The sequence below is a fragment of the Suncus etruscus genome, chromosome 4 (assembly GCF_024139225.1).
Source record: "Suncus etruscus isolate mSunEtr1 chromosome 4, mSunEtr1.pri.cur, whole genome shotgun sequence".
Classification (NCBI taxonomy): Eukaryota; Metazoa; Chordata; class Mammalia; order Eulipotyphla; family Soricidae; genus Suncus; species Suncus etruscus.
This window is the reverse complement of record NC_064851.1, coordinates 8,542,069-8,555,998: the sequence shown is the minus strand read 5'-3', so window position 1 is coordinate 8,555,998 and position 13,930 is coordinate 8,542,069. Positions and strand designations below refer to the sequence as shown.

At 54.2% G+C, this 13,930-nt stretch overlaps 1 protein-coding gene across 1 annotated transcript; it reads left to right on the top strand.

Annotated features, from left to right (window-relative positions):
- The first annotated feature begins 3,926 nt into the window (after nt 1–3,926).
- RASD2 (RASD family member 2) lies at nt 3,927–13,479 on the top strand. Its single transcript, XM_049771695.1, has 3 exons — nt 3,927–4,499; nt 10,177–10,456; nt 12,838–13,479. Exons 2-3 carry the CDS (start codon nt 10,186–10,188, stop codon nt 13,368–13,370), a joined length of 804 nt encoding a protein of 267 aa, XP_049627652.1. The 5' UTR covers nt 3,927–4,499; nt 10,177–10,185; the 3' UTR covers nt 13,371–13,479.
- Nucleotides 13,480–13,930: the final 451 nt, after the last annotated feature.

The following is a 13,930-nucleotide window of genomic DNA, read 5'->3' as shown; positions in this document are numbered from 1 at the left end:
AGGACACTTTGAGGGATGCTGGTACCAGTGAAGCCTCTTCAGGTCTCAGTCCTTGGTATGCTCCATTCAGCTCTGGGTGTGAGAGAGGAGAGAGAGTGTCAGGTGTGTTTCCCAGGCCCTGAAGCTCCAGGTAAATACCTCTCCTCTGAAGATGGGGACATGGACTATGACAGTGATGGGGCAGTGCGGGGGACACTTGGCAGAAGCATTAGGTTGTGGCTTCCTGAAGCCATTTCCCACAACCATTGTTTCCAGTTTCTCTCCCTATAGAGGCAGGTGCCTCTATGACAGACCTCATCTTCCTCCTCCTCCTCCTTTTTCTTCTTTTTCTTCTTCCTTCTCTTCCTTTTCTCCTCTTCTTCCTCTTCCTCCTCTCCTTCCTCTTCCTCCTCCTCTTCTTATTCTTCTACTTCCTTTCTTCTTCCTCCTCTTCCTTTTCTCTCTTCCCTTTTTCTTTTTAGGCACTGTGTTTTGAAATATTATTACTACTAAAGGGGTATCATGCATATCACTTTACCTCCTTTCAGCATCTAGTTATTTTTTTTAATAATTCTTTATTGTATCATATGAGCGACACAGTTCCAAATTTGATCATGATTCAGTTTCCTCCATTCAATGTCCAACACCCATCACTTCACCAGTGCTCATTTCCTGACATCAACACCTGTTTTCCCTTTTCCCTTCTATCCCCCTCACCTGCCTCTATGATAGACATCCCACCCCCCCCCATCTTTTTTTCCCTTTGACACAGTGGTTTGCAATATTGTTACTGAAGAGGTTTCATGCAAAAACACTTGTCCTCCCTTCAGCACCTAGTTTTTATCCAGAGGGATCATTTCCAACTCTCATTGCCATAGTGGTTTCTTCTCTGCCCTAACTGCTCTTCCTGCTCTTTGGGGCCAAGCTTCCTACCCAGACTTGTCCTCCTGATCCTAGTCTTTCTTGCAGAATCCCAGTTCTGCAGGTGAAGCATACATGCTCTTTACTTCCGATGCCAAGTGCACGGCCCGCTCAAAGCTCAGGGCATGTGTGCATGAAGGCCAAACACTAACTGCCTGGGCAGAAGCCAATTCCTAGAAGCCACGTCAGTCTGAAGGCAGAGCGATCCCAGGGCTCAGCGTTTCCAGGGCTGTGACCTTGGTGACATTCCTGAGTCACACCGAAGCCTCCTCTCTACTTCCACGCCCCAGTTTCTGATGAGGGCCTTCGAGAAAATCAAGTCGAGGCAGTTCTTACATGCTTTACCAGGCTCCCTGCCTATCTCACAGGTGCTGACTGCCTTCCCCATGCCAAGCACAAGCAAACAAGCCACTTTCTCAAATCCAGCTTGAAGCCACTTTAGTCTGTGGGTCTCTGAGATGCAGCATTTCTCTCAGCTTTTTGGGTTTTGGGTCACACCGAGTAATGTTCAGGGCTTATTCATGACTCTGCAGTCAGATAGGGCTCTAGAATCATTTGGGATGCCAAGGCTGGAACCCGGGCCAGCTACGTGCAAGGAAAATACTCTCCTGACTATATTATCTCTCAGGCCCCTTGTATTCATATCAACCTCTCTGCGGCAGACCAGACCAACTCTCTGGTTGGCAACAGGGCAGGACTCTAATAGCAATTCCTTGCTCAGTAGAGTGGGACTCTCCTAGAGGTACAACCAACACTAACAGGAGGTGGGAGGTTTGCGGGTGGGAGCTAATGGGAGAAGAATTGCAGGCACCCCCTCCAACACAATCCTGGAATGAGATGCACAAATTCCTGCTGGCACAAATATGTCTGGCTAGACAACAGCCCTTAGAGTCTCTGCTTCTTACGGTGAAAACACCCGCCCCCTCTTTCAGTTCTCTTTGAAGCTTTCAGTAACCAGAAGGAGGAAAGTTCAGCCTTAACAACCCCCAACCTCCCGCCCAATTTCATTTCATTCTCAGGAGGCCTGGAAGGTCAAGTTTACAGCCTGAGATGATGTTTGCCTCCATTATATTTTGTTGTTTTTATTTTTTTATCTTCTATTTGTGGCAAGGGATGCTGGTTTCCCACTCAAGACAGTGATAAAACGATTGCCTTAAAAAAAAAAACACAGTATCGAGGGTGGAATGATAGTACAGCAGGAAGGGTGCTTAATTTGCAAGTAGCAGACCTGGGTATGACTCCCGGCATCCCATGTGGTCGACCCTGAGCTTGCCAGAAGTGATTCCTGAGAGCAGAGCCAGAAATAACCCCTGCCTTGAGTAGAGCCCTGCTGGGTGTGGCCCAAAAACTAATTAATAATAATAACAATAATAATAAATAATAATAATTATAAATAACAGAACAAAAACGTTTTTAATGATGGGAAACAAGATGGGTCTTGTGGGCCCGGAGAGATAGCACAGCGGCGTTTGCCTTGCAAGCAGCCGATCCAGGACCAAAGGTGGTTGGTTCGAATCCCAGTGTCCCATATGGTCCCCCGTGCCTGCCAGGAGCTATTTCTGAGCAGACAGCCAGGAGTAACCCCTGAGCACCCCCGGGTGTGGCCCAAATACCAAAACAAAACAAAAAAAAAAGATGGGTCTTGAATTGAAAGACAATGCAGAACCGTGGTTGAGGACCAAAGAGATAGGACAGAGAGAGTAGAACTCTTGCCTTACACAAGGCTGACCCACCCAGGCTCAATCTTCCGGGCATCCCCATTGGATCCCTGAGCCCCACCAGGAATGACCCCTGAGCGCAGGGCCAGGAGTTAACCCTGGAGTGACCATAAACCCTCAAATGATCGACGTCGGCTTTAGTCCAAGACTTTCCACGGGTGACAAGGACGAGGATGCAAAGACCAAAAAATAAAATAAAATAAAATAAAATAAAATAAAATAAAATAAAATAAAATGATGTCCCAGCTGGGCCCCGGGGAAGGGCTCTCTCTGCAAAAATCTCCCTGGGACCACCACGGTGACTCAGCGGCCCCTTTCAGTCTGCACCTGCGGGGCCTATGTGTGTGGTGTGGTGATGGTGTTGGGGGGAGACATTCAGGGAGAGAATGGGCAGATCGGAGCCCCCAGAGCTGCTGGGGGGGATGTAGGGCGCGGGGCTGCAGATCTCTCGGACCCTCGGAGAGTGGGTCACCTGCGGCCGTGGCACCGGGCGTGTGCGATTGTGTGTCTAGACGTCAGCCTCCGAAGCCCCGTGTCAGGCCTTCCGGTCACGGTGCGCGCCCCCCTCCCTGCGCCCCGACCGCGGCATCCGCAGCAGCGCGCGGTCCCCACGCGCCCAGGCACGCGGAGCGCAAGGATGCTGCGCCCTGGGTACCAAAGGGGCGTGGCGTGGGCGGGGAGCGGGCGTGGCCAGCCGCGGGACCCGCCGCCTATTGGCTGAGCGCGGCGGCGGGGGCGGGGCGTCGCGCGAGGGCGGCCGAGCCGGCTCTGGGCCCTGTCCAGGGAGAGAGGGAGGGAGGCAGAGGCGGACTCGGGGCGCGGCGGGGCGCGCAGCTCGGGGACCGCTCGGGGGCTGGAGGAGTGGGGTTGGGGGTCATCGGAGAGACGCTTTGCAGCCGGGATCGAACCCCCGGAGAACTGGACTGCAGCCACTTTTTTCTTAGCCTTCTTTTCTCTGTCGAGATCTCTCCTCGCCCGGCCACGGAGAGGCAAGAGGGGGCGATCACCCGCTGGAAAAAGGAGGAGCCAGGGCCCCTCCGAAAAGTTCGCCACCGCTGCGGGGCTCAGGAGGTGCGTGCAGAGCGCCTAAGGGGGACCCCAGCCAGCCTGCCTCGGACGGACGGAGCTGCGCCCTGGGCGACCCTTGGATGCAGCCCCGCTCCCACTCGCGCGCGCAACCCCGCTGCTGCCTGCAGCTGGCTGGCTAGGCTAGGGTTTTTTTTTGGGGGGGGGGACAGGGATCGTCCCCCTCCAGCGCGAGAACAGCTGCCCAGCTGTTGAGCCGAGGAGGAGGCCGCTAGCTAGCGAGCCGAGGGAGCGGCATTCGCCCCCCAAGATCCCCTTGGAGATCCCCAAGATCTCGCCCCCCGAGGTCCCCTTGGAGAAGTCCCTCTAGGCGGACAAGGTGGGGTCACCTCCAGAGGACACCCCAGGAGTCTTCTAAGGACCCTCTTTAACCCCCCGGAGTCGTCCCTACCTCCTGCCTTTCTCTATTCCCCTCCCAGTCCCGGAGCCCCAAAAGGGGACCCCCGGACCCCACGTCCCCGCGCCTCCGGGCACCTGGCTCAGCCGGAGTCCCCCGGGTCGGGGCAGGGCAGGGCCGGCAGTGGCGAGCCGGCACCCGCCCGGCTCCCGGACCCCAGCGACCCTTCGGAACCCACCGATGGGGCAGAGGCCCCCCGCGTTTGCTCGCCCGGCCGCGCCCTGCCAGGCGCCCCGAGCCGAGCAGAGGAAGATCCGGGCGCAGTGACCCCGGAGGAGCCGCCGCAGACGCTGGAAGAAGGCGCGGCGGCCGCGGGAGAAGCAGGCGGGTGTCAGCAGCGCCCGGCGCCTCCAGGCAGCCCTCCGAGTCGCTCCAGAGGCCTGGCCCGCCATTCACAGGTAGGAGTGAGTTGGGGCGCCAGGGTCTGGTACAAGGAGACGGGATGGAGGGGGGTGTCTGGAGCAGGTGGGAGGATGATAGGGAAGGGTAGCGTCTGTTTGTTCCAGGGTACTGGGACAGAACGAACAGAGTGTTTTGCCAGGTGCTTGGCCCTTTCCTTAACCTAGGAAAGAACGACTTGCTGTGCTTGCTCCGTGTTCCATACCGGGGGCCCAGAGTTAGAAAGGGGAAACTGAGGCTCATGGGGAGGAGATACCACCATCTCCAACACCCTTTTCTGCACCCTGATGGAGCTGGAACAGGGATGGGGTGCGTTGGTGCTTTTTCTCCCCTGCCTTGGGGAACACTTGAGGAATCACTTTTGTGATTTTTCTGTTGAGGCTCGAACCCAAGCCCTCGCACGTGGTGGGCAAATCTTCCAACGGGAAGCTGTGCCACAGGCCCTTACCCACGTCGGTGGAATATTTGGTTCTTGGCACTACCTTAGCGCAGGGAGGTGGAAGAGATCCCTTTGCTAGTGCAGAGTCCCAGCTCATTCGTGCCCAGGTTAGCGTCCTGAGTGAGTTTCGTGGCCCGAAGGTTGTCTTGTCCTCAGCTGGCAGGAGTGGCCCCCTCATGAACCCCACTCCACACCCCTGATGGGCTCTTTCTCTGACCTCTGGTGCCTGCTCCCCCAGTGCTGACAAGTTCAAGAAGGATATTGAAGTCTCATGGGAAGTTGGCCAGGGTGAGAAGAGGCAATTAGCTCAAATACCCATTTCAGTCGGTCTCAGGGAGGTGGGGTCCCCCAGATCTCTGCACACCAGCCCTGCTGCTCCAGGCAGCCCCATGCTCTGTACTGGGGGGGGGGCCTCTGAACTTCAGCTATTCCCTCTGATTGCTGGTGTACCCTTCCCACCATGAGTGGTCCCTGACACTTATCCTGCCTCTCACCTCCTTGGTGGCCAGTGTGGGGGTCTTGTCCTGGTCCAGCCCTCAGGCTTCCCCGGGCTTTGGGCCTGCGTGTAAGGATGGAGCCTATGAACACGAGGTCCCAGAGGTGGCTGTGTGTGTTACACTGATGGAAGAGGTGGGAGGTGTGTGGGAGAGGGAGGAGGCCAGTCTGGGGTGGACTGGTCTCCATGCTCATCTGATCCCTTGTCTTCCTCACACCCTGGCTCTCAGGGGAGAAAGCAGGGGCCATTCCCAGATGCCCTCAATGGGAGCTGGCTGAGCAAGGTCTGGGAGTACATTCTGGCCACCATGCCCCCACTCAGCTGCCTGCAGGGAGAGGGAGAAGAAGTGGAAAGACTGGGGGGCTCATTCTCCTCTGTCAGAGCTGAGACCTAACCAGTCATCCATTGCCCTGACCCTGGCGTGGATCTGTGAGGGTTATAGAGGTGAGAGCCTTTTGGGGCACTGTGGGGTATGATCGTTACCCCCATTTTTTCCTTTTTTTTTTATCCCCATCTTATTATATGGGAGAGGCAGGCAGGAGACTCAGCCATCAACCCTCGCTGTTCCACCTTAGTCCTGGCAGCATAGCCCATGGAAGCCTCTGGAATAAGGCACGATGGTGGCCATGTGTGCAGCCCAGTCCAGTTCCCCTCAGACGGCCCTGGGTGGGGTGGAATCCCCTAAGCAGCTGCTCTATGAGGGCTCAGCCTGAGAGTGGGCTGGAGGAACCATGACCCTGGGGTGGGGAAGGGGGTCCTGGGCAGGAAGTGTGGCTCAAGAACCTCGTCACTGGCAGCCTCAGTCCCATGTGGCGGAGGCCATGTGACACTCAATCTCTACACGCAGAAGGCACAAAATTTCCCTTATCCCTGTTCTTCCTCTTCTGACCCCTGCCTCCTCTCTGTTTCTCCTCTCCTCTTCTCTCTCTGACTTTCTGCCTCCTGCCCCCTCTCTCTGTCTCCCTATCTTCTCTCTGATTCTTGCCTCTTCTCTCTGATTGCCTGTTTTCTCTGACTTCTGTCACAGGTCTCAGTCAGTGATATTGGCTTGTCTGTGCGTAGAACTCAGAGAGGCAGCGCCTGGTGGGGAGAAACCCTGGGCCTCCCTTCTCCATCTGGACGGAAGTGACTTCCCAGGCTCCCTGCCAGAGGGACTCGGGGCTGGGCTTCTTTCTCTCACCCTCGCTGAAGGCCCAGACTAGCCCCCCTCCCAATCCCAAAGGAGACTGAGGAGGGGAGGTCACACCCACCACACAGATTTCCCACTGACCCCCATGGTTAGGCTCAGGGATCCAAGACCCTCCCACCTCTGCCCCTGGGCCAGCTGGGCAGGTGGTGGTGGAAGTCAGGACCCCAAAAGGAGGTTGTGGGTGAATGATAAAATGTTATTTATTGCTACTTTCTGCGTCTGTGGTCCGAGGGTCCTTAGGGGTCCAGAGACTTGCGGCCGAAGAGAATATTGGGCATGTCTGCATGTTTGAAACCTGGTTTCCACTCCAGCCCCAAGAATGAAGAGGTTAATTCAGCATGGGGGCAGGCAGGCATTGGGTTTGTGTGTGTCTATTTTGGGGGGATTCAACCTTGGCTACTTAAACTGCCTCCCTTAAAACGAAAGGGACTGTTGGAGATCTTAGCTCCTTATTTGTGGAGTTGGTGACTTCTGGGGACATGTGGGGAGATGTGACTTGGACCCTCTAGGGTTAATGTAACCGTGAATCAATTGCTAACTTCTGCCGTGCCTCAGTTTCCACAAGTGGAACCTGGGGTCAGCCTACCCACCTCTGGGTGTAGCAAGGGATGGCGTGGACTCCCCCATGCTCAGGACTCATAGAGTGTCAGCATACAGGGGCTGCAAAATAAATGTCAGGTCTTTTTTGTTGATGTTGTTTTGTTTCTGGGTTTTGGTCACACTCAGCGGTGCTCAGAGGTTGCTCCTGGCTCTGTGCTCTGAAATCACTTCTGGTAGACTTGGGGAACCACCTGGCATGCCAGGGATTAAACTCTGGTCGGCAGCATTTAAGGCAAACACCCTCTTCATTGTGTCAGCTCTTATTGTCGCTCTAGACTTTGCGCCAAGCTCGAGTCCTGGGAGCGGTGATTGTCGAGTTGAGCGCCTTGAATATGCTGCAGGTGCTTTTGCCTTGAGTCCATCGAGGTCTTCCTGGAAGCTGGGGCATGGCCTTGACAAATGCAACTAGACAAGGTGCTTTCAAAAGCTGCTTGGATAGCCCCTTTGGGGAAAGGTGTTTGCAGCCGCCACTCTAGTACAGTGCTTGGGCAGGGTGAGCCAGTGCTGAGGACTGAGTGTCTCAAGCCAGTGGCACCTGAGCCAGAAAACTTACATTCAGGAGCATTTTCTCTGCCAGGAGCCAGTGTCCCGGTGGATGTGTAAAAGATGGGCTAGATAGCATAGCAGGGAGGGCGTTTGCCCAGTATGTGGCTAACCTGGGTTCAATCCTCAGCATCCCATAACATTCGCTGAGCCTTCTAGGAGTAATTTCTGAGTGAAGAGCCAGGAGTAAACCATGAGTGCTGCCAGGTGTGACCCCCAAATAAAAACAAAACAAACAAAAAAGTAGGATAGTGTGGGGGTAGGTTTAACCCCTTGTTGATGGTCTCCAAGTCAAAGAATGATTCCCAAAAAGATAAATTGAATCCCATTCTTCCGTCCCCCCTTTTGGGGGATACTTTGATAATAATATCCGACGTGAATAATCAACGAGTGCAAAAGATTAGGGGACCAAAGGTTCAGCAAAGAAAGTCTTTTGTCAGTTGCAGCCAGCTCCAAAAAGCAAACCGAACCAGCAGTCAGTTCTGGCAAAAGAGCTCCCTATGCCTCCCCAACAAGCTTTTTATTTCATTCCTTAATCACCCCCACCTGGAAGATCCAGGTGGGATGACAGGCAAAAACAATATTACAACAATTACTCAACAGGATAGAGGCTGGAATGATAGCACAGCAGTAGGGCTTTTGCCTTGCATGTTGCCGACCCAGAATGGACCCTGTTTCAATCCCTGGCATCCCATATGGTCCCCCGAGCCTGTCAGGAGTGATTTCTGAGCACAGAGCCAGAGTAACCCCTGAGTACCTCTGAGTGTGGCCCAATCCTCCCCCCAAAAAAAGAAGTAGGATAGAGAAGGACAGAGTCTGACCTTGAGATCAAGAGTGAGTTGCTCTGTATGACCGCAGCATCCTTTGTGTTAGTTGCTAGGAAGGAGCCTCCTTCACCGAGACAGACTTCCTAGCTACCTGCGTGCCTTGTACAGTGCCCAACCTGGCACTTTTTTGCAATCCATGGAGAGAGCAGCAGGATTGTTATTTCAGCAGAAGGCTCTGCTTTTGCAGTGTCTCATTGATAGAGCAGACAGGGCTGGGGTGGAGGAGAGAGGGCAGGAGTGTGGCGGGTCAGAGACCCTGAATGTGATGGGACCAGGACTAATTCGAGTTAAGCCACACAGGCAGATTTCAGCCAAGACAAAGCAAATTTTAGCAACTGGAGCTCAGAATTTTCTGGAGGCTTGGGAGGGGGTCGCTGGGGAGGGGAGCTGAGACAGGAAAAGAGGGAGGGCCTGATGGGTTGTGAATGGTCTTTGGGGGAGCCGGAGGGTGTCCCTGGAGTTTGGCTTCTTTAATGAGTCTGATCGAAAGTTCTAGATGCTGGGTTGGAGAGATAGTACAGTGGGGGAAGGTGCTTGACCTTCGATGGATCCCTGGCATTCCACCAAATGTGATTCCTGGGTTCATTTAGGAGTAAACTCTGAGTATCGATGGATGTGGCCCAAAAACAAAACCAAAATGCAAGTTCTAGGTGCACCTTGGAACTGCAAGTCCTTTGAGGTCTGAAAGAAGCAAGAATTGCTCACAAAGCATTTTTCTGGATCTCCCTTTTCCCCAGGTGTGGGAGTGACTAGGTACTGTTCTATGACAACCCAGCATTGTGTTTTTGGGAAAAAAGCTCCTAAGAGGGGAGAAGAGATATGGAAAGAAGGTTCTGGTAACAGGCCTCCAAGTCCCCCATAGAAAATGATTCCCCAGGAAAGCAAGGACTCAGCTGCCGGCAGCTCCCTTTGGGTTACAAGATACAGGGTATCTGGTGGACAAAGGAATGCACGAGTGGATGGAGAAGAATGCAGAGGGGGCAGAATGAATGAATGAGTGGGCAGACTCCCATAAGAGACCCAAGACCCACATTCTCTTTTTTTTCGGGGGGGCGTGTCACACCTGGCCCCAAATGCTCAGGGCTTAACTACTGGTTCTGTGTTCAGAAATCACTCCTGAATGGTGGTGCTCAGGAAACCATAAGGGGTGGCCAGGGATTGAACCCAGGTTGTCTGTGTGCAAGGCAAGCACCCTCTCTGATATACTAGTTCTGGTTAAAAAAACAAAAACAAAAACAAAACAAAAAACAAAAAAAAACAGACCTTGGGGCTGGAGAGATAGCACAGCAGTAAGGCATTTGCCTTGCATGTGGCTGACCCAGGACTGATCCGGTTCGATTCGTGGCATCCCATATGGTCACCCCAAGCCTGCCAGGAGCTATTTCTGAGCCAGGAGTAATTCCTAAGCATCGCCAGATGTGGCCCAGAAACCAATAAATAAATAAATAAATAAAGTAAATAATTTAAATCAACAACAACAAAAACCAGACCTGGATGAGGACAAGTGGGGTGCAGCAGAGGGGTCCAGGGTTGACTTCCAGGAGGTAAGGGACCCACTGATGTCCACCCCCTTGTCCCACAGCCCCGAGCCATGATGAAGACCTTGTCCAGCGGGAACTGCACGCTCAGTGTGCCCGCCAAGAACTCGTACCGTATGGTGGTGCTGGGCGCCTCGCGCGTAGGCAAGAGCGCCATCGTCTCCCGCTTCCTCACCGGCCGCTTTGAGGACCAGTACACACCCACCATCGAGGACTTCCACCGCAAGGTCTACAACATCCGTGGCGACATGTACCAGCTGGACATCCTGGACACTTCGGGCAACCACCCCTTCCCGGCCATGCGCAGACTCTCCATTCTCACTGGTGGGTGCCAGGGCCCTGGGTGGTGATAGGCCCAGGGGCACCAGGGATGAACCAGGGGGCTCAGCTGCCTGTATCTGCATGCCCTACATTTGCATATCTGTATTTGCACATCACATTTGCATACCAACCCGCATATGTCCACATTTGCATATCTGTGTTTGCATACCTTCATTTGCATTCATGTATTTGCATGTCTACATTTGCGTGACGACCCTCTGGGGTGAAACTCAAACCTGCAGAAAGGATGCTCTGGGCGGTGTTAGCAGTGACAGAGATATTCCCCTCTGTCCCTGCCTGTCCCCTGCCATTTGTCCACATGCCTGCAGGTGAGGCCCAATAGGACATGCCTGGGGCCGCTCTTCTTCAGGGAACAGAAGCTGAGCTGGCTACTGCTGTCCCTCTGGGCACTGACCCAGTGCTGTGGCCCTGCCGAGGCTAATTAGGATCCATTTCCTGGGCTCAGCTCCCTAATCCCCCAGGAGTCTGAGAGGGAGAGGCAGGGTGCCAGGATTGGTCCAGCTGCAGGACAAGTAAGGGCCTGCCTGGTGTAGGGATCAAAGACAGAGGTTTGAGGTTGGTCATTGTTAACAAGGTTCCCTGCCTGGTACCATCCTTCCGGCTGCTGCAACATCTTATTTGGTGCATCAGGTTCATCTTCACACCAACCCCGGGAGAGAGGCTTTGGCCTCCATTTTACAAGTGCAGAAACCGAGGTCCAGAGAGAATGAGGGGTGCCCAGGGCCCACACTGTGACTGGCTGTGCTGTCTTGCTGCTTCAATGTCCTGCTGGGCTGGGCACCCAGACTGTCATTCACTTGGCTTCCTGGCACGTTGCTTCTATGGCTTTCCTGGAAGCGATTGCACCTTCGTTTTCCCATCTCTAAGTTGGTTTCTCTTGAAGATCAAATGAGCCACTCTAGTGAAGGGGCTTGCTGAGCAGGGAGTCAGTGTGGTGTTAAGTTCTGGTTAGAAGTTGGACCAACATTCATGAGGTCTCTGCTGCTGTCCTCACTTGATGGTGCTGGAGGGAGTTCTGGAAGCTTTCATGTCTCTGGCAGCCCTTCTCCCAGCTGGCCGCTGCTGCTTAGAAGCTGAGCCACAATGGCAGGAAGATCTGCCACCTTGCATTGGAATATGTATAGGCAGCAGAGTCTTTGGGGGCCCAGGATTAGTCACATGGAAGGAGGTTGGCAGCCCCAATGGAAACCAGAGCCAGGCTGACACTGCCTGTCAGAAGCTTATCTGAAGAGCCCTTACTACCTACCATCCATCCATCCATCCATCCATTCCTCCCTCCCTCCCTCCATCCCTCCCTCCATCCATCCATCCACTAGTCCATCAGTTTATCCATCCATTTATCCATATGTTCACCTATCTATGTATCCATTCATCCACTCATCCATTCATCCACCCATTCATTAATCCATCCATCCATCCATCCATCTATCCACCCATTAACCTGTCCATCTATCCATATATTCACCTGCCCACTCATCATACATCCATCCTTACAGACATACATCTTTTCATCCACCCACTCTCCCTTCCACCCACCCATCCATCCATCCATTCACCTACCAATCCATCCACCCATTCATTTGTCCGTTCATCCATCCATCCATCCATCCATCCATCCATCCATCCATCCATCCATTCATCCATATATACATACATCCATATATCTTTTAATCTACCCTCTCACCCTTCCATCCACCCATCCATTCATCCACCTACTAATGAATCCATCCATCCATCCATTCACTCACTTATCTCTCCACTACCCCATTCCTGTCATGAAACAGCCATATGGAGACACACCCCAACTCCCTCACCATATACTGAGTCCTAGCGGAATTCTGAGCCCATTGTCCACAGCTAGATTCTACCCCAGGCTCTGCTATTAAAATGGAGCACATGTCATGCTCAGGGAGTCCAGGGGAAGGAGACCCAGACTGGAATGATCCTGATAATTTCTGAGGAACTGGGCAGGTCACGCAGTGGATCTGTCCCATTTTTTTTTGTTTCCTTGGACCCTCCCCAGAGTTACTCAGGGCTTACTCCGTGCTCAAGAATATCTTCCTTGCAGGACTTGGGGATCTCCGTGCAATGCCGGGGATCGAACCTAGGTCAGCTACATGCAAGGAGAGCGCCCTACTTGCGGTGCTATATCACTCCCGACCCCAGAATGCTCCACATTTGAGCCAACCTCTGTGCTGCCTTAACAAGCAAAGTTCCCTTTGCTCGGGAACTGTAAGAAGATGCGAATAGTTTCCCCTTCCAGGGACGGTGCCAGAGAACCGATGCTGAGCATGTGACTGTGGGCTCAGGACCCCAGATTCACACGTCGCCCCTTTTCATGGGCTTCCCTCCCTTCCCCACAGGCGACGTCTTCATCCTGGTCTTCAGCCTGGACAACCGAGACTCATTCGACGAAGTGAAGCGGCTGCAGAAGCAGATCCTGGAGGTGAAGTCGTGCCTGAAGAACAAGACCAAGGAGGCGGCCGAGCTGCCCATGGTCATCTGCGGTAACAAGAACGACCATGGCGAGCTGTGCCGACAGGTGCCAGCCACGGAGGCTGAGCTGCTGGTGTCGGGCGACGAGAACTGCGCCTACTTCGAGGTGTCGGCCAAGAAGAACACCAACGTGGACGAGATGTTCTACGTTCTCTTCAGCATGGCCAAGCTGCCCCACGAGATGAGCCCCGCGCTGCACCGCAAGATCTCGGTGCAGTACGGCGACTCCTTCCACCCCCGGCCCTTCTGCATGCGCCGCCTCAAGGACACGGACGCCTACGGCATGGTGTCACCCTTCGCCCGCCGGCCCAGCGTCAACAGCGACCTCAAGTACATCAAGGCCAAGGTCCTGCGTGGCGAGGGCCAGGCCCGAGAGCGGGACAAATGCTCCATCCAGTGAGCAGAGAGAGAAAGAAGGGGTGGGAGGGAGGCGGCGGCGGTGGGGTTCAGGCAGTGCCTTAAGGAGCATGATGCCAGACACACATACCCCTGCCTGCATCAGCCCCCATCCTGCCCCCAGACTCCCACAGGTCACACCTTGGTCCATCTCTGTCTTGGTCCAAGGCCAAGGCCTTTGGGGGGGGCACTGGAGAGCAAGACCCCAGCCTCTGGTCTTTGGCTGTTCCCCGCTTTCTCCCCATTTCCCTCTGATGCCTCTTACTGGCCTCTCATCCCGCCCCAAGGCTCTCCTGTCACCTGCCGTGTTTCCCTTTTTTGGGGGGGAGGGGACAAGGAACAAGACATTGACCATCTCTGCAGGATAAGGGTCTGACTGATGCAGGGATGCAGGTCACTTCGGGCCTGTGGGCTGCTGATGCTAGAGGGACCAGGACATCTGCCTCTGGCGGAACCTTCTAGAACAATCCCAGCACCAACACAGACTCCCAGAGCCAGACTGGAGAGGTCTCTGTAGCAGCTGGGAGACCTCCCACTGCCCCCCTAATCTAGCTCAGCTGTGGC

What these genes read in the sequence shown, in the direction of transcription:
- RASD2 (XM_049771695.1), top strand. Translation starts at nt 10,186, where the DNA reads ATGATGAAGACCTTGTCCAGCGGGAACTGCACGCTCAGTGTGCCCGCC. An exon ending in CAGACTCTCCATTCTCACTG is followed by an intron (nt 10,457 to 12,837) that starts GTGGGTGCCAGG and finishes CCTTCCCCACAG; the next exon opens with GCGACGTCTTCATCCTGGTC.